This window comes from Fundulus heteroclitus, unplaced genomic scaffold, assembly GCF_011125445.2.
Source record: "Fundulus heteroclitus isolate FHET01 unplaced genomic scaffold, MU-UCD_Fhet_4.1 scaffold_277, whole genome shotgun sequence".
Taxonomy (NCBI): Eukaryota; Metazoa; Chordata; class Actinopteri; order Cyprinodontiformes; family Fundulidae; genus Fundulus; species Fundulus heteroclitus.
The window spans coordinates 13,072-38,010 of NW_023396686.1; the positions used below are offsets into that span (position 1 = coordinate 13,072).

Sequence of the window (24,939 nt, forward strand, 5' to 3'; positions counted from 1 at the left end):
ACTTTAATAATTGTGTAATTGAAAAAACCTTGTAATACATAATATGCTAAGCTGTTCATCAATTATAATTGGATTGAAAATAGGGTGGTGCCTTAATAATTCATTCATGTTGAGCTAAAAGATTTCACTTTATAAGCAATAGCCAGTCAAGGTATGGCCGTTCCCAGTGGAGCAGCGAAGCTCGTTGTAATTGTTTAGTTTTTTTTTTTTTTTCGTTATAGTTTTCCCTCACTAAAAGTCGCTGGGCAGAAGAACCAGAAAATGCTGAAGAAAATGTCGTATACCAGTTTGGTTAAAAACAAAAAAATGAGACCCCCACTAACTAGGAGATACTATCATGAAGTACTATGTGTTCTATCTTATAATTCCCAAACTATATGGCACGCAATCAAGAACTTTCTATAGCCTTGTTGCTTGGTTGATTTTACATCATGTGACATTGGCCTTACCTATTTCCACTTAACTAGATTTTTCGCTTTGTCTTTGCAAAGGCAAAATTCTTTTTTGATATCTGTTCCTACATTTAAAAAAATATTGCTACAAAGCTCGGTACATACTACCTATACATGCAGGGAACAAAATTGCATGGGAAAAGGTTTATATTTTTAATAAATGTCGAAGCTTTACACAGACAAACATTTATCATGAACTAGCACAAAAGTTAACTGCTGTCACTTGTAAGCTATCATCGACTATCTTGACATTTGACCTTTGAACTCTGGGGAAATTTAAAGATTGTGTCAGACATTAACACGGAGTAACCTGGGAATATTTTTGGAATTTCTGATCGAATTTGGATGTTATACGAATTTGAATTTGGGTCCATATTGGTAAAAAAAATTCAAATGTCAGTTTACATTGTTTTGTTTGTTGAAAAAAGCCTTTGATTTATGAGCATCTGAATTCAGGGTTTCCCCTTAGCGTGCTATAAGCCTTCTCCCAGCGGACCTGCTTTACTCGCCGCCCCGCCAGGCTTAGCGTCGTCTGTTTATTTTAAACGTGTCGATGTTTGAGAGTGACATAAAATGGTAAGTAAAGTTCCCGTTCGGGGAAAAACCTCCCGGTCTAAATAGCCAATACACTAGCTGTTATTAGCTCGACACTCAATGCGTCCAAGTCCCCCACTCCAACCACCACCACTCATAAACAAAACCCATTGTATTGTCCAAAACTTTCGGGATTCAGTGCTGTTCAGCTAATTCCAAACTTGGTCAACGTGCGGGAAGGCCGAAGACACCCGGCTGGCAGGAGGTGGGGAGGAAGGTGCGCTGGGAGGGATGGGGCCATGGACGAACGAACCTGTTGTTTAGAACCCCTCTATAACAATTTGCAATTCTAATTTTTTAATTTCATAATCTGGTGGCAAAGCTTTAAAAAGATAATTGAGATTGCATAGCTGTAATGTAAAAAGATTCCACATTTTTATTCCCAATACAATATTCAAGCAATGATTATGCTGTTTTATCTCTATTCAGTTTCATTGTGTTAGACCGCAAGAGACACAGAGAGGCTCAAAAGACTTGTCCCCTGATCTGTGTTACTATGGAGTCCCAGGCAGCCCTTGTGTAGGCTTGGCTGTAAACATTTCATGGTTGTTGTACATGGTTTGCTGCAGGTGCCAGCCCCCTCTGCCACTTTTTCACCTCAGAGCTTGCAATAATCTCCAAATGCACCTACTAGGTGGGCTTAAGCTCGCCCTGCTAATCACGTCCTCTTAAGTCGTGTTTCTGCCCACCTTGTGTAACAAAGCGGCCCACAGAGACTGTCTGTGGCCAGGTCGTATCACTGTTTTGTTTCTGCCTGACAGGATTCCACACGACAATGCCACTAACCTGTTGAGCAACATGTAGGGCAGAAAAGGGTCTGCTGCACAATAAACAAGACGGGGAGGGCGGCGGGTGGGTGGAGTAGAAGAGGGGGGCACGGGAAAGGAGTTAAATCACTCACTCAGCCAAAAAAAAAAAAAGTGTGCCACGCCCCAGGTGCCAGGGCTAGTAAGAGCAAGCATCAGGAATGTGAGGGGAAATGAATGGGGAGTATAGGTCCTGCCATTCACATGGTGAGTGCCTTCTTTTTTCACCTTTTAGCCTTACCACATAAACATAAGAGGAGATGGGTGAGGGTATAATTAGAAAAACTATGTCCCATGATGCAGGATTTCTACCACGGAGTCTGGATTGTAAGCACTGGTGATTTGTCTTTAAACTATGAGTGAGAAACCTGATTAGCCCAGGGAAGCTACTGTTTAAATCAGGTTTTGTGAATGGTATTAGCAGTTGGGGTCGTGGCTAAGCACACAGCATGAGGTTTAATAATGTGCTGCTGTGATTTTCACAGATGGAGGGAAAATTGAGTTGTTTTTTCCGTGGCTGGTCTGCAGAACGCAACCAGTTTCAGACTAAAACCAAAACATCAAGTGGTGTGTGTGTGTGTCACAATTATTCATTTTCAAGCTCACAGACTGTTATTTTCTTTATTTTTTTTTTATTTGCTTCTCCGTGAAAGAGACTGTTTGTGTCTGCTTAAGAGGACACAAACATGCACCAAAATGAGAGTTGTTGTTTTTTTTATTTTTGGAGAGGGGGGGGGGTTCTGCTTTCAAAAGCGTCATGGGAGCTGTGGAAACACTTTGAACAGGCCAGCCAGTGATTCGAAACTACTGCTCTTAGAAGAGAGTGCATATTTTCTGTCTGTGCGGTCGGCAATCTGTTTACTGGAAGGGCTTTTTCAACTCTTGAGCACATGTTGCTGCATGTGCAGTCTCTGAGAGACCCACAAGACGACTACATTTAAAAGTGGGAATTCAGAGGTAGAGGGACTGTTTTTGTGGGCGTGGCTGGGGTTGCTTTTTTTTTTTTTTTTTGTGCTGTGCTTGCATATGTGAGATATTTGTTTTGGGAACGTAGCAAACAACCAGCACACTGAAATCCTCTGTGTATGCGTGACCCGAAGTGAGTCCAGTTTAAGCTCCGTTTATGGGAACGAGGTCGTCCCGCTCCTCTAAAATAAAGTTTTGAGAGACCCGGAGGCGTTTGGCAACGAAGGGGTCTGGGTTGGTTTCAGTAGGTTCCAGGTTTGTCTGTTGTACGCAGCGAGTGGTAACAATGGGAGGGTTAAGTATCTGATATACACACCGAACCCCGGGACTCAGCTGCAAGTAATTAAAGCTGGCAGTTGGCAAAGAAGAGAGTCAGGCGACTGTGATGGCGGCTCTAAGTTCATACCATAATATTTGGATGATGAGTCGGTCTGCTAGTAAAAGTGCTGTCATGCTGTTGACCTAAGCCTCCCCCCCTCCTCCCCTCCCTCATAACCCCAGGCAGACACAGTGAAGGGAATGAAATGGTTTTGTGTAACCCCGTTGTCTGTTTTGTAATGAGATCTTCTTATTTGATATGCCACAACTTTTGATCTGACCTCGTTGCAACTTGTTTTATTCCACATCATTTCAGGACAGGAATTGGCGGTGTTGTAAAGAGACATTCACACGTGTTGGGTGAGGGGCTTGCGTTAATAAAAATAAATAAAAAAATGTACCTTGCGTATTTGCAAAATTTCATATTAGATATGCTCCAATTCTGCCTGATACTGATGTCTACCATTACGAAACGTTTAGTGGTGCTTTTTTTGTCCTGGTGCAAATTCTAAAGAGACCACTCGAATGCCATCAGATCTACTGTTGCAAGTATGCCGTACCCATGTTTGCTAAATTGGTCATTGCGTATAAAGCTGTAAAATGGCCCCTTTTTAGACCTATATTAACATTATCCTACCGAGCTGCTAAATCTGTATAAGTTGGGATGTGAAGAAAAGGCTGCTTCTGTCAATGGTTTAGCTGTGTGGCCTTGAGGAGTTATTAATTATTCATCAGGTGCTGTAACTGCATGTGCGCATAAAAGACTGAGACTGTGGCACCAGACATCAGAGGAAAATGCCATTTACCTATTATAGCTTAGCAAAACCTAAGAAATTATAAAGGTGACGTGTTAACGCAGTTTTTTTTTTTTTTTTTTTTCCTTGTTTTTTTTCTTCTTCTTAACGCTGTTTTAATAAATTATATCAACTATTAGCACAGTTGGCACTGTTATTTTAGACTGTAATTTCTAAAATGTTCATTAGGAAGTTGACATTCCTGAATCCTTTATAGTCCGTGGAAAGTATGTTGAACAATGTGTTAACTCTGCAGCTGCAGGCTGTCCTATAACAGGCATCTGTTGCAGACTCGGCCCATACACGTTACTTACAGTAATCTGTCAAATTAAAAGATTGAAATGACAAACCCTATTGTCATATATTGTGCAATTTGAAATGACCATGTGCATTTTGTGTAAGAGTGCAAGATTTGCTTTGGCTGACAACTTAATTGTCCAAAGTAAAGTCAAAGTATGGGCTCCAGTACTAGATCCTGGCATCCGGATTGACGGCCTTAGCTTCATATCCAATCCAAGGATGAAGTCGATCTGACCCCATTGTTAATTTAAATAATAATTGTTGTAAAGATGTCAAATAGCTAACACTGTACTTATTTTTTTCCCTTTATATATAGTTTCAATCTACAAGTTTGAAACCGGGGGGGGGAAAGCAAATCCAGGGGTGTGTCTGTGTTGTGGGAAGAACTAGCCAGCCCTTTGTAGCCCTCCTGTCGTCTCTGAGGCCTCTCACCTTAAGGCAGTGTCAGTCTGCAGATCTATAACACACCCATCTCTACCTGCACTGTTGGTGGTTTGTTGCGGTGGAGCCAATGCAGATATCAGGCTTTGACATGCATGAAGAATGACTGTAGTGTTTGCAATGTAGATGTCATGCTTTGACATGCAACAGAAACGGCTGGGAAAAAAAGAAGAGAGATCATATCTCTGGCTCTTCTCTACTGGTTATAATGCCCTTCCTTTGTAGCAATGTGTTATTGACATTGAAGCATATTATTAAAAAAAGAATCAATGCAATTTTTTTGGGTTTAATTTTAACTTTTTTTTTTCAACCTGCACAGCATATTCTTTTAAGGCTGTGTGAATTTTTTTTAAGGCTTTCGTGCAGACTTGTGCCTGCACGCAGATTGTGGCGTAGTTTGAAAACAATGCAAATGTGGAAGCCCGTTTGACATCTGAACTAATGATCAAGCGTTCTGACAGCTATTTTGGCCGACATTTCCTTGTTTTATCAGATGCACTGCCAACCAGTTGCGTGTTTGTTCTTACAGTTTCGTATTTGTGAGGATGCACAGTTGCGTCATTGTTATTGCATGATTCTTGACGCTAACCTCACCATGGGGAGGAAAAAAAAAATAACCTGACCGTTAAAAGTATATTTAAAACAACCGTGATGTCTCATGTCGTCTTGATGTTTCCTGTTAGCCACCAGGCTGACTCACTGGGATCTCGATCCTTATCTCACCATTCCACACAAAAAAAAGTCCTGTTAGTAAGTCACCTTTTTATTCCTTTTATTGGTCCCCCTACTCTCACAACAGAGTCAGTGTATGACCTTCTTGCCAGTGAGCTGCAGTTGCCTCCCACCACTCATCAGAGCCCAGAAGTCATGAGTCAAAAGAGCGGCGGAGAGGCAGGCCCTCTCCCTTCAGCTCCTCTAGCATCAGGTAGGATCCTGCTTCTCCTTTCCTTATTACTCCTCTCCAAGCAGGACTGATCTTGCCCCACCCCAAAAAAAAAAAAAAAAACACTACTCATGTAGCAGTCTGTACCTGTAGGCGAACACAAACACCTGCATGCAAAAGGAAAGCCTGTCAAACAAGCAGCCTGCTGCTCTTTGATTTTCCACATGTGAGGAAAAAAAACAAGGCTAGAGAAGGAAGTTAATGTCCTGTACATGCTTGTTGAGATTTCATTTTACTTTGTTGTCATATCCTGCAGCGTAAACACACCTAATGTGCAGCATGTTGAGCACCTAGACCATAATTATCATCTTTATTGTTAATGCATGAGAGACAAAATTAGGGCGTGGGTAAATGTCATGATAAAATTAGATAAGCTGAGAGAGACGTTGTTGCACATGAGTTTTTTGCTTTAAGTGGCTTTAGTGGTCTGCAGCTGTTGTCCTGCAGGAGGAAATCTTATTAGCAGGTAAATATAGAAGTCCAGAAACTAGGTGCTGCGGTTAATTAGCTTTCCCACTGCTCTACACGACAACAAAAGGCTCTGTTTTAATTAAATAATCATAATCATGTTTGCTGTTTCGGTGGGTGGAGAAGGGACAGAGACTTTGTGCGTTCTCAGGTTGGCGCTCAAACAGAAATAAGAACATTCAGGTTCAAATCTTGAATATAAGCTAGGAATGAGAAAAGCATGCAATATATTGACATTTTGAAAGGTTTTTATTTATTTTTTTCATTAGGTATGTTTGTGGCGGCATTATATTTTCTTGATAGGTAATACTTTTCTGGTGTCACATTGGTAAATATTCTGAAAAAAATAGAAGTAGTGCAACTGAATTTTTAAGGCCTTTTGTCAACATACGTTTGTTTTTGTCATGAAAACTGAGAATCTTCTGGCATGCTATGAATCCCACCTTTCCTTTGCCTCTTTCTGCTTGTAGTGCATGAAGACGAAACAAATATTTTTCTTGCAATGTATACTAAGTACTGCAATGTTCAATGTGTTATACATTTTTAGGTGTCAGTTATATATCATTAATAGCTTTCAAACTTGCTCCAACTGACACTACCTCTTTGTGTTTGGTCCCCCCACCCTCCCCCCCTTTCAACTTTGTGTTTTGCAAACTTATGAAACACCAGAAAATCCTGATTTTCAGCAGCAGCTTAACCCCTCTGTGCTCCAGTCATTATCTAGATTTCCAGCCTTTGTCAGCATGTTGGAGCAACTTTTGTTTTTGGGCCCCAGTGGTGGGAGGGGGATACCATTGCATCATATTGTAATTTTTCTTTTTCTTGAATCAATCTTTGCTGTTCAGCTTTTATTGCTCATTTGCTGTCTCACTTTTATATTCCAGGAAGTTCCCTCTGAAGCAGGGAGTGTCTGCATATAAAATGGTCTGCAGTTCTCTGCTTCGTAGGTCAGAAGCTTGTTTTGTTTTGTCTCTGTGGCTTCTCCGAACAAAAAAAAAAAAGAAAAAAGAAAAAGAAATATCTTGTTGCCAAAAAAGAAAATGAAAAGCTCCAATAAGTAACATGCCACATATTGTTTGAGTCAGAACAAAATGCTAAAATTGATGAGAAATACATTGAGTGATTACATTTTTTGATTGTGTTGTTTGATAAAATACAAATAAGTTGCATTTTCGCCACTTATTTTATTTGTAGCTTCTTCTGAGCGTCATACAGTGTTCTCAACAAAATGTATCCATACTGCATAATCAGCACCATAGTGAGAATGGGGAGTGTTATCTTTAAAAAAAAAAAAAAAAAAGAGGGGAAAATGTTCAACTTTCTCTGTTTACATGGGACTGCTACCCTGCATTAGTTCAGCCTGTATTTACTGTCTAATTATTTACACCATAGATGCCTTGTCCTCTTCTCTGACCACGGAAGGGCCTCGCAGTGCTTTTTCCACCACTTCCAGCACCACCATGCATTCCAGCACTTCATCCAGTGACCAGAACACAGCTCACAGCAGAAATGTGGATTCAGAGGACAGCAGGAGCAGCCGAGTGGTACCGGAGATCCTCGGAGCCGAGGCCGGTGGTGGTGGGAAGAGCGTCAACGGCGAGCAGGCCGGAGGACGCGGTGGAGCCTCTCAGGACGGACAGCCACACCACCAGCTGACGCCGTCCAAGCGCCGCACCATCCTCAACATCTCCCCGCCTCCACAAGACCTGTTCGACGACAGCCACATGTCCTGCCAAGATGAGGTGCCGCCCTTGGACTCCGAACAGAGTAACAGCATCTGGATGGAGGACTCCATGTCCAACTTCAGCATCATGAGCACTTCTTCGTACAATGACAACACAGAGGTCCCACGAAAGGCCCGCAAGCGCACACCCCGACAGAAACCAGGGTCGAAGGCAGCGCGTGCGTCGGAGGCCAGCATGGACGTCTTCGATGCAGACAGCGCCAAAGCCCCACACTTTGTCCTGTCTCAGCTCGGCCCTGAGAGCAAGATGTCAATTAAAGGAAGGTTAGTTCAGACTCACAGACATAGACCTGATGAGTTGTAATACAAACACACACACAATGCAAATCTATACCTCCTGATACTGTCACTAAATGGGATATATATATATATATATATATATATATATATATATATAATTCAGTTGTTAGACACAAAGTATTCTTTATTTATTCAAAATTCATTATTTTGAAGTCCAAAGACTGAAATATATGATTTTTTTTTTTTTTTCAAAATAAAATCAGAAGTGTCACATGCACATGTAGTCGGCCCCCCTTACAATAAAATCCAGTTCCAGTTCTACCAGTTCCCTTCCGAAGTCACCTAATTCATTTATAGAGTCCACCTATGTGTGACTTAACTGAGTGAACATACTGTTTTTCTGTGAAGGCTTTAGGGTTTTGTTAGAGAACATCAGCGAAGAGCATAAAGGAGACTGGGGAACATCTTGCAGATCACTTATCATCTCATCTGAAATAGAACGAGTATGGCTCTCCACCTAAAATGAGAGGCGGTGCAAGTGGAGCATTGATCAACTCTGAGGAAGCTGCAGAGATCCCTCAATTGGGAGAATTTGTTGAGAGTCCGTGAATTATCTGTTAACACCAAAAAAACCTGGCCTTTATTCAAGAGTTGAAAGACAGTCGTTAGTCAGAAGTAACACTGAACTTTGTGGCTGTAATATGACAAAATGTGAAGTTCAAGGGGTGTGAGTATTTTTGTCTGGCACAGTGCGTGCTCAAATAATGATTCATTTGCATTCATAAATCATCCTCCATCTGGTAGATATGGCAAGACATTCGGCAAATAAAAGCTCTCAAGTGTTTCTTTTATTGACTGTTTTTTTATACGCGTCTTTCAATTTCCTCCAACCGTCATACGAGCTGCGGCTGCAGGTATTATCAGGAAACGACACGCTGACGCTCACCGACAGATGGAAATATTTAACAAACTTCTCTGGCTCCACATTTCCCACAACACTTTGACTGAAGGAGAGCGGTTAGATCAGTGAGGAGGGAGGGGCAGGATACTAAAATACAAACAATGGTCAGCCACAGTGAATCACAGAGCCTCTCTCAAAGACCTGGGATAAGCAGAGCAGATTAAATAAACAGATAACTCTGAACATTTTAAGAGCTGAGGTTAGAATATGCTTGGCTGATGGAGGGCCTCTTAAACCTGCATTGCTCAGAGCACCATGGCAACTTCAGAGCGTTTCCACTATTGCGACAAGGAGACCACGTCCCCTGACAGATATGCGTACGTCTTTATACGTAGATATTAGATTTTAAGAGGAGGCAATTTATAGCTTGCTATTTTATATGATCTGAACTGTGTCGGAGATGCTTTGGAGGCCACATGCTCTACAGTGGGGGAGAAAGAAAGCTGTTGACCGAGAGGATAACCGTTCTGTCAAACTGTTTGTTACAGCTCTGATGATCCTCAGACAACTACGCAGAAGGGAGGGTCCCTTACGATGCAGTTTCCACCAAAATGTGAGGGGAAGGAGCTTAAAATCCTTGTCCAGCCTGAGACTCAGCACCGGGCCCGCTACCTAACCGAAGGGAGCAGAGGCTCGGTGAAGGACCGCACTCAGCAGGGCTTTCCTACTGTAAAGGTACTGACAGTGGCAATGCAAATATCTCTGTAATGATATGATTTGTACAGGTACGTTCTGTTGCCAAACACTTTAAATGTTTTCTTCTTTCAGAGCCATTGTTGAAAAATCAAGTAAATGGGTCTCATTACAGAGATTTGCTTTAAGATGACCCAGACAGTCTGTGTTTCTTCACACTCTCTGCATTGTGGGATTAACAAGCCATTGTTAAACTGCTGTGCCCATTTAGGCTCAGCATTGGTGTAAAACCTGATTGTTGCAGACACCAGTTTAATTGCATCAGGTTGGAGGTGTAGTATACAGGTAGCCTGCAAAATGTTGGATTAGAGACAGTGATACCGACGGAGACAACACTTCCTCCAATCTAATCTAAAATGATGAAATCTGATGAGGTATTTTGTCTAACAGCCAGGTCGACGTGTAAAATTCTGGGCCAAGATAAAAACAAAAAACTTTATAAAGTTAGTGTGACTTTTCTTGTGGATGCAAAACAATTGGAAACACTCTCCCAGCACCTTTTTAACAGAGATAAAAATAGTAAATAGTCTTGCCTCTCTTAGTCTCACGTATTTCGCTCCCTTAGTGATCATGCCATCTCCTCAACAGATATGGAAGCTGGATCAGTCTGGTGGTTTCCCCACTGGTTTTATTGTGCCATAAGAGGACATGTTATGCAATTCTAACTAGACTGTTACAAGCAGAAGATAAATGACAGAATAAGGCTTTTCATAGGCTGACATTTGAACTTTTTTGTGAGCACAGGTAACTTTTAGGGTCTCTTTCTTTGCCTTACAAAATGGTTCCTACACCCTTGATGTTTTCTCTGTTTGTTCATCTTAAAGCCGTAAAATCTATTGTATTTTACTGAGATTTTTTACATGAGAGACTAAGTAAAGAGGTTAATAATTGTGAAGTGGAAGGATCAGGATTCTAATCAGGTTTTCTAATGATAGTACTTAAGAAAATCTTAACCGTCTGCTTTGCACTTGGTTCCTGCCCATTTCAAGGGTGTAAAATACAAATGTATGCTACTTGAGTGGCAAGAAGAAAGTGATTTTTGAAATTAGAACCCAGAAAAAGTGCCATTTCTAAAACGTTTTTAGAAACGGCACGTATGTGATTAGTCTTTTCCGCTTAGAATCAAAACGCTGTGTATGGAAGAAACCTATCGCTGCACATCACCCTGGAAATACCATCATTAAAATGTGGAGGCAGCGTCATTCTGTGGCTTTGCTTTTCTTCAGCAGGGACAGAGTAGATATGAAGAGGGCGTTCGCTAGATATAGGGCTATCCTGGAAGAAAACGTGTTGGAGGCAGGAAAAGACCTGATCGTTGAGGAGTAGGTTCATCTTTCAGCAGGAAAGCAACCCTAATCATTCAGCCAGAGCATATTTGTGTGTTAAACGCTCCCAATCATTGTTAAGATCTAAATCCTATTTCAGAATCTGTGGCAGGAGTCAAAAATTGATGGTCACAAGGCCCATCATCCAATCCGACTGAAGGACTGGAGAACACAGAAAATATATCTGTTTCTTTAACCCAGAAGAGAAACACTTTGTTAATCAAATGTTCCTGTTTGTCCTTGACAGCTGGAGGGCGTGAGTGAGCCAGTGGTTCTCCAGGTGTTTGTCGGCAATGACGCCGGGCGCGTGAAGCCGCACGGATTTTACCAAGCTTGCAGAGTTACCGGTCGCAACACCACTGCTTGCAAAGAGGTTGATATTGATGGCACAACTGTGATTGAAGTATCCCTTGACCCAAGCACCAACATGACACTGGCGTATGTAGCAATTTAGCTATTAATTAGCAAATTAGTTGTTTTAATGGTAAATATTGCTCTAAAGATTACGTTTTACCGTATTTTACTACATTAAAAAGTTCCCTTTTTTTTTAAAGAAATGTTTTATGTGTTCTAATGTACCGCTGAGATAAGTCTATACATCTATTCCATAATAGGTAAATGTGAGCCATCTGATGCATAGATACTTCATTCGTTCCTTTGAGGATAATAATGCTCATGTAGCGACATGTCTTGCAAAGAGTTGCTAGTTTAATGCATACTTTAATACTGTCATTGACAATGAAAGTGGAAGCAAGTCCAGACAGGCCTAAGTTCATATATTGTCTGTGTTTAGGGTTGACTGTGTTGGGATCTTAAAGCTTCGTAATGCTGACGTCGAGGCTCGTATCGGCGTGGCCGGGTCAAAGAAGAAGAGCACACGCGCTCGCTTGGTGTTTCGGGTCAACATCCCCCGCCCGGATGGATCAGTCCTCACTCTGCAGACTCCCTCATCTCCAATCCTGTGCAGTAAGTTGCTCTTCTTGTTTGTCCTTGTGTAAATATTGAGTCATAAACCCAATAATGGATTATTTGAAAATGTGTAAATAAGGGGGTTATTTTGAGATGGGTGCATTACAAAGATTTGCAAGAATCAAACTAGTTGAACGGGAGAAAAAGGCTTGGTTGACCTAAAACCTATTTAGTTAATAATTACCATTGAATCTTTTTAGGTCCTGTTTGTCGATTTTAATATAACCAGAGGTCAGCAAACTGTTCTGGTTTAATGTGAGCATTTTGAAGACGGTGCTGAACTATTCCATTAGATTGAGTTCTTTGATAATGCCTGCAACGTGAGGGCGTGGTCGGTTTTCACAAACAGGAAAGACGCTTAGGGCCATGTGTGGATTTGAGACAACTGCTTTGAGGATAGCAGGGGAGAAAAAGAGGTACAGGACTGAACAATAGAGGCGTGGAAGTCTTTTGTTTATGGCAGAGCTTGCATGGAAACTAGGGAAATGTCTCTCCACAAAACAAGAAACAAGAAAAAAAAAACATAATTCCCCCTGGTCTGTGTGTGTGCATGCACGCGTGTTAATGGTGCACAGGAGGGAGATGTGTTGAAAGTGGTCCTACCAGCTACAAACAATATCTTTTAAGAAAAAAAATAGAACATACAAGAGGAAACAAGCAATTTTAACTTTCTAATTGCATATATTTTTTATTCTGTTCATTAATTTTTAAAATGAATCAGAATCTATATCCAACATGTAAGATCTATGAATTCACAAGTTCAGAAAAGCACAAAATCTGCTCTAATATTCATCTTATCCCAAGGTTTGTGCTATAGCTTTATTTTCCCTTTGTCCTGACAGCTTAGTCAGATCAAATAGTTGGGTGGGTCTGGTTGCTTTGTGGTTTCTCAATGAGGTTTGGGGCAACAGTGGCACAGGAGTTACGACGTTTGTCCTGCCGGTTCGATCCCCCGCTCCAACCGTTTCAGTTGTTGTGTTCTTGGGCAAGACATTTCCCTGCTGGTGGTGGTCTGAGGGCCCGGTGGGGCCGATGTATGGCAGCCTTGCTTCTGTTAGTCTGTCCAAGGGCAGCTGTAGCTATTAACATTGCTCACCACCATCAGGGTGTGAACGGGTGAATGACTGACTAGTGCAGGGGTCTTCAACAGGGGGTCCGCGGAGGTACTGCATGGGGGTCGCGAAAGTTTTGGTTGATTAGACATTTTTTTTATATCCCCCCCCTGCAATTTTTTTGATTTAATTCACAAGAAGGGAATATTCCTCTTGTTGCACAACACTTTGTTGCACAACACTTTGTTGAATTAAAGATGATGGAGCGCATCAAGTTCAGGCAGTAAACCTGCACAGCCACCCCCAGACCCACAGCATCTTCTTGCTGACTGCTGCAGAACAAAGGATCCTGTCGGCCTGTTGCAAACAAAGTTTGTCCAAAAGCTAATTAGAATAAAACAAGTATATCTCCAAGTGATAGAACAAGAATTTTGACTTCAAATACTATAATGACATTTATTTGGTTAAATAAAATGCATGTGTGTATATATATTTTATTTATTTATTCAAAAGTCTACTTTGATGTGCGACCAAAGTTTTATTTTGTTTTCAAGATCTTTCTGATAAGTTTTTTTTTTTTTTATACACAGAAAAATTTGAGTGATCAAATGAGAAAAGTTTTAGAAAACATATTAAGGTACATAATAAGCCAGTAGTTTTAAACAGTTGGTTCCTGTGAGCACCTCTGCATTTTACTGGAAATGCAAGGGTGCAAGGTCCAAATCCCCTGGTGACAAAGTTCTGGCTGCCACTATTGTTGGTTCTAATCCACAGTATGTTGTAAACCATTAAAGTCCATTTAAACCATTTCTGCTTCTTTTATCAAATAAAGATCAATTGGAAACTACTCAAATCTCCCTTTTTTTAGAAGAGTTGAAAATGTGTTTAAAAAGTAAAATTGATTGGGAACCCCTCCCCCGCAGCTTTCTTTTTTGGTGTGTTAGAGGTGCTTTATTAGAAGAGCAAAAATCAATAATGCTCATCAGCGCTGTCTGTGTCCTCTGTTTACAGCCCAGCCTGCAGGTCTGCCAGAGATACTGAAGAAGTCACTGCACACTGGTTCAGTAAGGGGTGGAGAGGAAGTGTTTATCATTGGCAAAAACTTTCTGAAAGACACTAAAATCATATTCCAAGAAAATATTTCCGGTGAGACAAACTAACCATTCAGACATGTTTAGGTTTGTCAGGTTTAATTAAGTTTTGATGAGATGAATCTTCTCCTTGTTCCAGATGACAAGTCATGGAAATCAGAGGCTGAGATCGACATGGAGCTGTTTCACCAGGTGAATTTTTTTATTTATTTTGTTGTTTTTCTGAATGATTCTGATTGGTAATCAGCAGTGAAAAGATTGGCTAGACGAGCTTCATCTCAGTGTTGTACAGGGCCTTCAGATATAATCATCTTAAATGGCTTGTGGTTCAAAGGTGTAAGTAGTTTCATTGTGTTTTGACCTAATTACTCTGTCTCAGACGGTCTGCTGAGTGTTTCTTAACAACCGGGATTAAATATTTTCCCCAGTAAACGAAAGGTTCAGAAATACTTTAACTGACAAATGTGTAACATTTTACGTTTTGTGTAGATGTGCAGGGTTTCTGTTCCATTGATGTTTGTTTTGCTGTTGAATTTTAATTAAGTGTGTCTCTTTTATTTCATTGATTACTTCACTCCACATTCATACAAAGAATGTGACCACAGAATTGAACAAGAACTTTGTTTCTTTTTTGTTTCTCATTAACTGCCTGTCCTGGGTTGGAGCTGGTTTCAGATTGATTTGTCTTGGAAATCCCTTGTGTTGATTTTTGACACTCACTTTATTTTTATGTTCTGTCTTCACCCCGAAGAATCACCTGATCGTGAAAGTACCCCCATACCAGAACCCGGCCATCACCTCTCCCGTCTGTGTGGGAATCTACGTGGTGACAAACGCTGGCAGGTCCCACGATGTTCAGCCATTCACCTACACTCCAGACCCAGGTTTGTTTGAGTACATGTCTGTTTCCGATAACGCTGGACTTAAACACCTTACCGCAGCGGGCCTCTCAGTTAAAGAAACAACTGACACATAAACCCCAAAATAATCTGATTTACATGTGCTGAACAACTAGTAGTAAAGCATGTGTTTTGTGTTTTTGATCCTCAATGCCACAGGAAATCCCTCCTACCTGTGGCCATTAAACTTTATAACTCCTGCCTATACCACAAATGTGTCTCTCACTTACACTAATACAATTTCTTTTTTATGATTTTGTTAACTTAAACTAGGTTCAGAGATGTTTCTATTGGGTCATGTATATGCATTCTTAATTATAGTTTTTTTCTGCTGTTTACTATCTGTAGCTTTGCTTTATATTTCACATGCACGCCTAGACTGAATGACTCTAATAACCCTATTTTCCCCCCTCTGGGATCAGTAAAGTATTTTTTTTCTGATTAAAGTCTGTTAAAGTGTTAAAAGGAGACAACACTGCCACCTACTGTTTAGTAAGAATGTTTCATGGGTGAAGTGCTCCTCCCCTTTCTAAAAGGGAAATCCCCACACAGACAGGACAGAAATTTATCTGGTGTTTTGTTAGTTTTAAGTTTCTTCTGGGTTAAACAATAAAATAACTGACTAACACGTTATTTAATATAAACAATGGAAATCTCTTAATCATGTTCTATTTAGCTGCGGTCATGGTATCTATTCCCCTGCTTTGTTTTTTTTTAGACACTCTTGCAGTGCAAAATGAAATTCCTGTAAAGAAGGAGATGCCCTCTCCAGTGAAGACCTGTTCCTTTGATGAGCAACTCAAAGGTTGGTAGTTTTTTTTTTAGTTTTTTTTTTTTGATGTTTTGTTTTGTTTTTGTTTTTTTGCTTCTGTTTTTTTTTTTTTTCACTCACCATAATTTCTTTGTACCGAGCTAATTTCTAAGAAGATGAATAAGCTCAGTAGTCATGCAGAGGGTTTTAATTGTTTCCTGCCTATAAGGCTTTCATTCTTCACACAACTATTAAATCAACATATGATACCCATCCTGCTATTCCTACAGCTGTAGATGGTGCCTTGATGCCTTCAATGCTGCCTTTAGTGAAGAGAGAAGATGTCACCCCGATGGAGGTAACAAACAACCTTCAGGCCTCTGGAGTATTTAAGGTGAATTGCAAGGCTATGTGCTGTTTTTCTGCGTTAAGGTTAACTCGTGCTCTGTGAAAACCGGTTTGATTTATGGCTTTTGGTCCCTTCGTTTAGTTTGTTTTCTACTTTACTGTACTGAACCAGTTATTTTTGTATGTGGTGTTTCAGAAATGAGGTGCTGCCTTCCCGACATACACAGCCTAAAATCCAAAACTGAGTTTTTGTTGTTTGTTTATCTTTCTGCAGCAGAACGGTGACCTTTGTGCACCCCAACCAAACCAAGATGTGGCAACAGCACATCTAAATAAAAGCATAGTTTTCAACAATAACCTGCCTCAGTCTGCAGGCGATCCAGATGAAACCCAGGCTGCTGCTTTTACGAACGTGGAGGCTTTAAGCACCATCCAGAAGCAGGATATTGCTGCTAGCAACTCATTCCCCTTGCCGACAGAGTCTCTCCTCCCACAAGGCTCCCAGCAGTTCCTCTTGGAGTCGAGAGACGGTCTCATGAGAGAGAGGTCAGGCAGCACTTCTGGAGGAGTGGGCAGGCTGTGTGTTGAACCTGCACCCCAGCAGCCTCAGCTGCAGCTCTTTCCAGCAGATGAAGTAGCTCAGCTCGAGGAGGCAGTGAGACAACTTAAAGCCAAAGGATACTGTAACTTACCAATTCAGACGGACAACTCCATAAGCAAACAGCAGCAGCAACAGATCCAACACCAGCAACAGATCCAAAACCAGCAGATTCAACAGCAACAACAGCAGCAAATTCAACAGCAGCAACAACAACAACACATCCAGCAACAGATCCAGACCCAGCAGATTCAGCAGCAGCAGCAACAGCAACAGCAGCAGCAGCAACAGCAGCAGCAGGTTTTGGAGAATTTACAGCAGCAACTGTTCCAGTCTCAGATCCAGATGCAGTGTGGCATGTTTCAGGATGCTGCCCAGGCCAAGAACTCAGACCTTCAAGGTTCACCACAAGGAGTGGTGTCTAGCCAGGCATCACTTTACCCACCGGAGCAACAGCAGCAGAGTCAGCAGCAGCAACAAGCTGCCCTTTTTCAGCAGGCGAACGAGCTTTGTTCCATGCAGACCGGCTTCCTCCAGCAGACCCCCACCCATCCCTCGCCAACCATGTTCCACAATCCCAGTCCTCTGGCTGAAACACAAGATCCACAGGCGTCGATGTTTCAGAAAGCCTCCCAGGAGCAGGTCCAGGCTGCTCTCTTCCAAAGCACCATGACAGTGCTGCAGTCTCAAGAGCAACAGCAATCCCCCACTGGACTCTTCCTCCCCCAAGCACCCCTGCCCACCCAGCTTACAACCAGTAGTTCTCAGCAACAGCAGCAGCAGCAGCAACAGCAGCAGCAAGAGCAGCAGCTGGCCTTCCTTAATGCTCTACAAACCTCACCTCCAGAACCACAATCAGTATTTCAGACCCAGGCCCAGATGTCCCCCATGCCGCAGAGAAGCCCCATGGAGCAGCAGTCGCCCCAGCCTCCGTCGCTTACACAGCCTTCCCCGCAGCCGGCCATGTTTCAGAGCATATCCCCTCATTCATCTCCAAACACACTCACTCCGGGCCAACAGCAGCAGCAGCAGCAGGCCAGCTTAATGTTCTGCAACAACAACCTGCCCACACAACCCCAGGCCCCTAACCTCCTTTTTACCAGTCAAGGCCAAATGCCTCCCCTCACCACCAGCAGTCTCGTTTCACAGGAGTCCCCAAACCCCTCTTTGCTGTTTTCCCAAGCCAACATGGTGACCGTAAATCAGCAGAACCAGCCCGAGCCCATGGCCTTGGGGAATCCTACCAATTCACCACAGCAAGTCATGTTTCAGGAGCAGCAGCCAATGCAGCTAGGTGGCAGCCCCAACAACCAGCAGGAGCAGCCAGTAGGTCTCTTCATCCCTCCACCCAACATGCCTCCAATGCAGGGGGGACTGGCCGTGCCAGAGCTCACTCAGTCGGCCATGTATGCCTCCCAGAACGGCGTGGCAAACCTTCCAACGACCACCTCCTCTCCTGTCCAGCAGCCAGGAAGTTTGTTTCAGCACAACGTGAGTGTGAGCATCAGTCAGCCCAGCCAGCCTCAGCAGCCTGGCCTCTTCATCTTCGGGATGCAGAATGGTAAGGTCATTACTGGCCACCTTGGTAAAACTGATCAATTAAAAGAAAAACACTCTTCTGCAAGCTGAACTTAGTGTTTTTTTTTTTTTTTTTTAAATGGGGAAGATTACAGACAACAGTCCTTGTGTTTTGGATCATTGTGTTACTTGTGTTAGTTTAACTTCTAAATATTTGTTTTGGTTTGGTTGCTTAGTGCTGTCTTTGTTTTAGATGTAACAAGTAGTCTTAAAATATATTTACAGTGACATTCAAAAGTCTCCATAGTCCTTGGACCTTTTCAGATTTTAGGCAGTTTATTGAGATTTTATATGATTGACTAATACAAAGGATGTGGAAAGAGAAAGGAAACTTGGTTTTAATGCATTATAAAAATAAAAAATAAATTATTTAGCCCATTTTTACCTGATTCTCCCCACCCATGAAACAGACTATCGGATGTCACCAGACTACTAAAATGAGTCTGTCTGTATTTAATTTAATTTAATTTAATTTTAGTATAAATACTGTTCTGTAAAGGCCACACATTTTTTTTTTTGTTAGAGAACTTATAAACAACCACCATCATGATTTGCACCATAACATGTGCAATCTGTGGCAAGTCTCCTCACTGATGCATTTCCTACAATCTCACTGAGCCATTTTCTCTCAATAGCTATACAATATTGTTTTAATTTAAGTTATCTTACCATTTTTTTTAAAATTAACCATAACATGTTATCTTTTTCATATGCTTTACTGTGTTCTTGTGAAAGAAATAATATGTTTTTGTAGGAATTTTTTTATGTCGATTTGGCAGTGGAGACTGTCCGGTGGCCTTAATAAGAAGAATATTTGAACTTAGCTGCAGCTGTTTTATTTTTGCACCTAATTAAAATATATGGTTGTCTTCTTTCTGAGTATTTCCTGTCCTCTTCTTGCAGAATGTGGCCAGCTTATGAACAATCCTGGAAACACGGTTTCGGATCAGATCATAGCAATCAGCCAGTCGGGCCAGAACCAGCAAGAGAGCGAGGCTCGCATCCAGTCCCTGCTCAGCCAGTCTATGTCCCCGTCTGGGACCACTGCACAGGGCAGTATGGAGGTCTCTCAGAACATGGAGAAGATCAATGACCTGCTCGTCAGCCTGCATGAGTCAGGCGGCCCCCTCACGCGTTCGTTTTGAATGTCAAATCAAGCTCATGAGTTTGGATTTTTTTTTTTTTTTTTTTTTGCCTGAAGAAATCTGGAAAAAAATCGTTAAATATGCAGGAATGGTCCAAATGTTGTGTGTGATTACAACATGCAGGTCTGCTCCTGCAGCACCGAGGACGTATTCAGACAGCTTCTTCTTCTTCTTCTTTTTCAGTCAAAAATATTAACGATGAATGTAAATAACAGTGACTTTGAAGACAAGCTGGAGCTTTTCTTTATATGCAGATACATATGCCAGGATTTAGGACTGGGTTGACGATGACCAAGTAATCATCTTTTTTTTTTATATATATCTCACTGACTGACTAAAACTCATGTGCAAATAGTGACTAACTCCCTTGAGTCTGATCGGAGAAGTGGAAATCAAGCCTTTTTCTTTTGCCTTTTCTCTGGAAAGACTTCATCAACATGTCAGACCTGATAATCATTGAGCTTGTTTTTAACTGTAAATAAGTAGAAAGTGATGTTATCTATAGCATGCTCCAGTTTTTATGGTGTTTTTGTAAAATGTCTCCCAAAGAGTTGTCGGTTTCTGTGAATATATTTCCCTTAAATATTTTTTTCTACTATTTAGTTTTGTCATTATGTTGCATGAAAGATGGGCTGTGTGGTACAGCAGATGGGATTTAGATGTGCGGCATGTTCGGTCGAACTGGAAGGTAGCTACTGTTTGAAATGGTGCAGATAGTCTGCAAAAGCGGTCTATAGAGGAAAGGAAAGAAAGCGAAGAAATGTTAAGTTGAAGAACTGTAGAAATGAACATAAGAGTTTTAATGTAACCTTGGTTAATATTTGCGGTTTGAAGCAGTCGGCTTGAACCTGTTGATAGCAATAAATTCAGTCGAGATCTCTGAAATACCAAGAAAAGGAGATTTTGATTTTTTTTTATGTGATAAATAAGCTTTTTAGGTGCTATATACATATAGATATATCTATTAATGAATTTACATAAATTATGTAGAACATTGCTTTTTACACAAACCTGTATGAATTTGCCTGGGTTTATGCTGAAGAGATAACGATGCAGTGAAGATGGCTAAACTAAGAGACGTGTTTTTTAAATTTTAAACGTTTTTATTTATTTGTGTATTTCAACATGTTATCTCCAGCAACATGTGAGCCAGGCTGCAGATATACCAACACCTGTGGTCTGTTTAAAAATGTTCTGGTGCATTTGACAAATCCAGGTTACAACCTTCTAAAAAAAAAAAAAAGACCGATGATGTTGCTCTTTCACCACTCCTTTTATAGAGGGCGCTGCAGTCTCATTAATAAGGGTGATTTTTTTTTTTTTTTTTTTCTCTCTTTAATGTCCACATTTTGGAAAAATCCTTCACAGCTTAAAAAATGTCTTCATCCCTGGGTTAAAAAACAAACAAACAAGAAGGCATTGTTTGTGAGAAAAAAAACCCATCTCTGTTTGAATTTCCCTTCATCTGTTTTAATCCTGTGCGGCACATTAACAGCCATTTTGTAGTTTCATTATCAAAAATGTTAGTTTTTCAAACTGCATCCAAAAATTGAACAAATGTGCATTATATTTTATTCAAATAGTTTTTAATTTTTAGTTTTCATTTATATATCATCAAGAGTATACAACTAGAGTAAATCCTTATTAACTTAGTGCATCACTGTTTTCAGTGAAACAGATCATTGGTTGTTTCAGTGCCTTCTCGCTGGGCACACAAGAACTGGAGTAGTATTCGTAAACTAGCTAGAAATGAGCCTTATAACCAGTTTTGTAAATACTTTGAGTTGAGTGAATGTTTAGCATACTTTGTCTACAGCTGAACGTCCTCACATGGGTTATTGCATTAGAATGCAGAAATTGTGCACGTCGAAGCTGTACAGACCTCGTGTCTTTTGGTCTGCTGGTGGTCAGTGGCTTCAACGCCAAAGATCGACTCTTTGTGTACATCCTGATAAAGTGCCAGTTTTATGGCTCATTGATCTGTTTTGGTTTTCTCCTTTTCACTTTAAGTTTCCGTTTAAGGTTTGCCTCTTGACAATCCAAAATTCATTTTTGTTCTGTTCCTACACTTTATTGTTGTTGTTTTTCTCTCCCTCCTCAAGACAAACCAGTTTGGTTGTCTGTAGTTTTCTGCAAATGCATGGACAAACAAGAGGCTGGTCTCCTATAATTGTCAATAGCTCTTTTTTTTTTTTTCTTGTTTTCTGTGTATATTTTGAAACTGATGCATTAAGACCGTTACATTTAGTATTCACTTTACAATCCCAAACAGCTGTTGTTTTAGGATGCCGTTTATGTAAACTTGACTAATGTGATTTGTGGAGCTGTGGATGGTGTATGTCAGGGTGAGCAATGTGAGTGGTGGTGTTGTTTTTTTATTTTTATTTCAAAGGGACCTTACTCCTGAAGGAAACATGACTTGGGAGTGAAGAGCTTTCTGGCTTTCTTCAACTTGTGAAATAGAAGAACTATTTCCAATGTTGACTATTTATGATTTGTGTTTGCTTTTGTGTGTAGAGAGATAATTATGAGTATACTAACTTTTTTTTTTTTTATCACAGTAGTAGTTATGCATCTTAACAGAGAAATCTATCTAATTTATTTGTGCGTTGGTGGTTCTTAGAGTTGTGTCCTGCAGTTATGGTTGTTGTTTTTTTTTCCTTCTAACTGTAGTAATGAATGTGATTATTGCCCCTCTACCCTTTTCATCCGCTCATTCCTGTTCCAGCTGGGAGAGCCCCGCTCTGGGACCAGTCTGCCGCCGGGGAGGAGGCGGCCGCCTTCTACTGTGACTAAAGTGAATGTCGTGTTGCTGCACTTGGTTATCGTTGAATCAAATCCGGTTGGAGCTCAGAATGTAAATATTACATGCTCAGCAATACCAATATTTACTGACTTGCTTTTAATTTGTTACTCCCTCTTTTAAAGTCTTTAATGAAGCCGAGGGGAATCTTTTTACTCTGTTGTCCACCGATGAGGATACTTACACCAGCTGTAACTTTTCCAAATTCTCCAAAGCGCCTAAACTTCTTGTACATGTTGTTTTTTGCAGCTGTTACTAAACTTGGGAAAACCTCAGATGGAAAATTTAAGGGTGAACCATCTTGCGCTGCTGGTGGTGGTGCCTTTTTTTAAGGCGAGCGAAATGCTTTATATACTATGAATAATGAACATAGAAATTACTGTGCATAGTTACCCCTGTATATACCACCTAAGTGTACATACAAACATATGCTCTAGACTCTGCTGACCAAATAGTTTTTTTTAGCAGGGTGCCATGCTGTCAGACCAAGAAATTTCAGTATTCATTGTGAATGTACCGCTCACATTGTGAATTATGGATGGAAAAAAATTCTTTCTTGTATCCAGAATCTTTTAGCGGCACATACAGAAAAGGTAATTACTTTATTGAAATTACAGTTTTCTAGTCTGTGTACGTACGACTTTTATTACAGTCTTTGCTAAGTTATGGAGAAGAGGGAGATTTTTTTGTGAAAGTTCTCATTTTTATCTGTTCTTTGCATTTGAAGTTTTTTTTTTTTTTTTTTTTTTTTTTACATTTAAAGATAATTTAACTCAGTCACAGCTAATCTTACATTATGCACTCTCAGTAAAAATTCCTACAACACTGCAGAGATTGCACGCATACCTTGAGAAGAGACGACTGTTGCAACCAGGTTGAATTATTGCTGTTGCCTTTTAAATGTCTAACTACATCCTCAGCTATAAATTTAAGCCATAACGCCTGAAGTGTGCTTTGAGCGTTTGACAGTTTTTGCAATTGTCATTTTCCTAAACTTTGTATTGACGATTTTTCTCATTTGCATCTGTCCCATTTATACATAAAAAAAACACATTGCATTTATGACAAGTAACAAATGCAAACACATTTTTCTCAGAAACTGCTATGCAGCTGATATACTTTAATTCAAGATCTATATAGCTTTGTGTTTAAACCACAGAAGAGAAGCTGAAGTACATATTTTATTATTTATGTTGCTTTAAAAAAAAACTGTTCTTATGCTTTGATTGAAGCACAATGATATTTCTTCTCTCAACAGTAATCAAAGTTGTGAGGCTCTTTTTTTATTATTTTTTTAGACTGTTCTCAGTAAGGAAAAAGTCACAAGCTGTTTGCTTTGTGGTTTACCACCTTGCTTGCAGGGTTTGTACGAAGACCTGTCTGGTAGTTGGTCTTGCTGTTTACTGGAACAGTGGTTACTCTGAGGCGATCTGCTCTATTGTCTTGTGTTTTCCAGTCAGCAAAAATCCAAATCTGTGCCTATCGGAGTTGTTTTAATGGTAACACTGACCTAAAGAAAAATGTATATAGTTTTGAAATTTGATCCTACTACTCCTTTGCAAATTCTGTAAACCAGGTCAAATCATTCTTCTAGTAAACAGCTGGGAAAAATGTTTCTCACCATTTGAGCAACTGTTAATCGTCCCTCGTTAGGGGAGGGGGGAAATCGATGTATATATTTGGAGTTTGTTTTTGTTACTTTTATTTTCTCGGAATTACATTTTGTAAATTTACTGCAATCTGTAATTAAACTAATATACTTTAAACGTTAGTGGTGTTTTACTTTATCTGTTATACTGAAGGGTATTTCACGGTGGTTATCCTACCAAAGTGCCTCAATTACTGTTCTAGTTTCATCTCATAGCTCAGTTCATATTTAAATGATGTATGTATTCGCTTCTTTAAAGACAATCTGAGTAATATTTTTTTAATCCACAGTTTTGGCTAATTTGACTTAATTTAGTTTGTATACAAAAAATAAATAAATAAACAGAAGACAATACCAGCTACTTGAAATTTTGAGAGTTGATTAGGAAAAAGGCAACAAAGCTAACATTTGGAGCCATAGCCATATATACCGCAATCCAGTAAAATTCCATGATCAAGTTTTAGAAACTTAAGCATGAAGGCTTTGTCTAAACTGTGCCTTAATCCTCTTGTTTTACATTCAGAATCTAACTCTTTATTTCATCGACTGTGCTACACAAGCTGAAGTTGATAAACAAAACTCAGATAAATTAAGAACAGCGCATGCAATGCTTTTGAAATCAAGTTATATGAGAAAATGCTCTAAAATGTCCAAAACTTTTGAGAAAGATTCCTTATTATTCCAGAATCTGAAGCTAAAAGATAGCCAACATGTCAGTTTTAACTGTAAATGGGAATATAGTTTTGCAGAAAGGTAATTATTTTATGTTGCAATGAACATGGCAATATATGGCTTTGATTATAAAAAAAAAAAAAAATTCAGTGGGGAAAACGGGTCAGTTTTCTTTTTTTTTTTTTTTTTTTTTTGGAAAAATTTTCTCTTCTATACATTATAAGCATTCTACTTTTTGTGTTTACAGAGCTCAGTGATAACAAAACCAGTGGACACTTGTATTTCTGAAATCAGAGAATAATAAATGTTGCTAAAAATAATTATTTATTATTATTAATAA

General features: G+C 40.2%; 1 protein-coding gene across 6 annotated transcripts; it reads left to right on the plus strand.

Moving 5' to 3' along the window:
• Positions 1–1,932: 1,932 nt before the first annotated feature.
• Positions 1,933–24,045, plus strand: nfat5b (nuclear factor of activated T cells 5b). 6 transcript variants are annotated; one of them, XM_036129999.1, is made up of 13 exons: positions 1,933–2,059; positions 5,471–5,596; positions 7,475–8,090; positions 9,516–9,702; positions 11,293–11,483; positions 11,839–12,011; positions 14,078–14,212; positions 14,297–14,349; positions 14,909–15,041; positions 15,775–15,861; positions 16,098–16,201; positions 16,430–18,314; positions 19,235–24,045. In XM_036129999.1, exons 1-13 carry the CDS (start codon positions 2,026–2,028, stop codon positions 19,474–19,476), a joined length of 3,966 nt encoding a protein of 1,321 aa, XP_035985892.1. In that variant the 5' UTR covers positions 1,933–2,025; the 3' UTR covers positions 19,477–24,045. The 6 variants fall into 6 exon arrangements, with proteins under 6 accessions (XP_035985892.1, XP_021177423.2, XP_035985891.1 ...); XM_036130000.1 differs by lacking the exon at positions 1,933–2,059 and adding an exon at positions 6,967–7,029 and having other exon boundaries at positions 5,512–5,596; XM_021321748.2 differs by lacking the exon at positions 5,471–5,596 and having other exon boundaries at positions 1,935–2,059.
• The last annotated feature ends 894 nt before the right edge of the window (positions 24,046–24,939 follow it).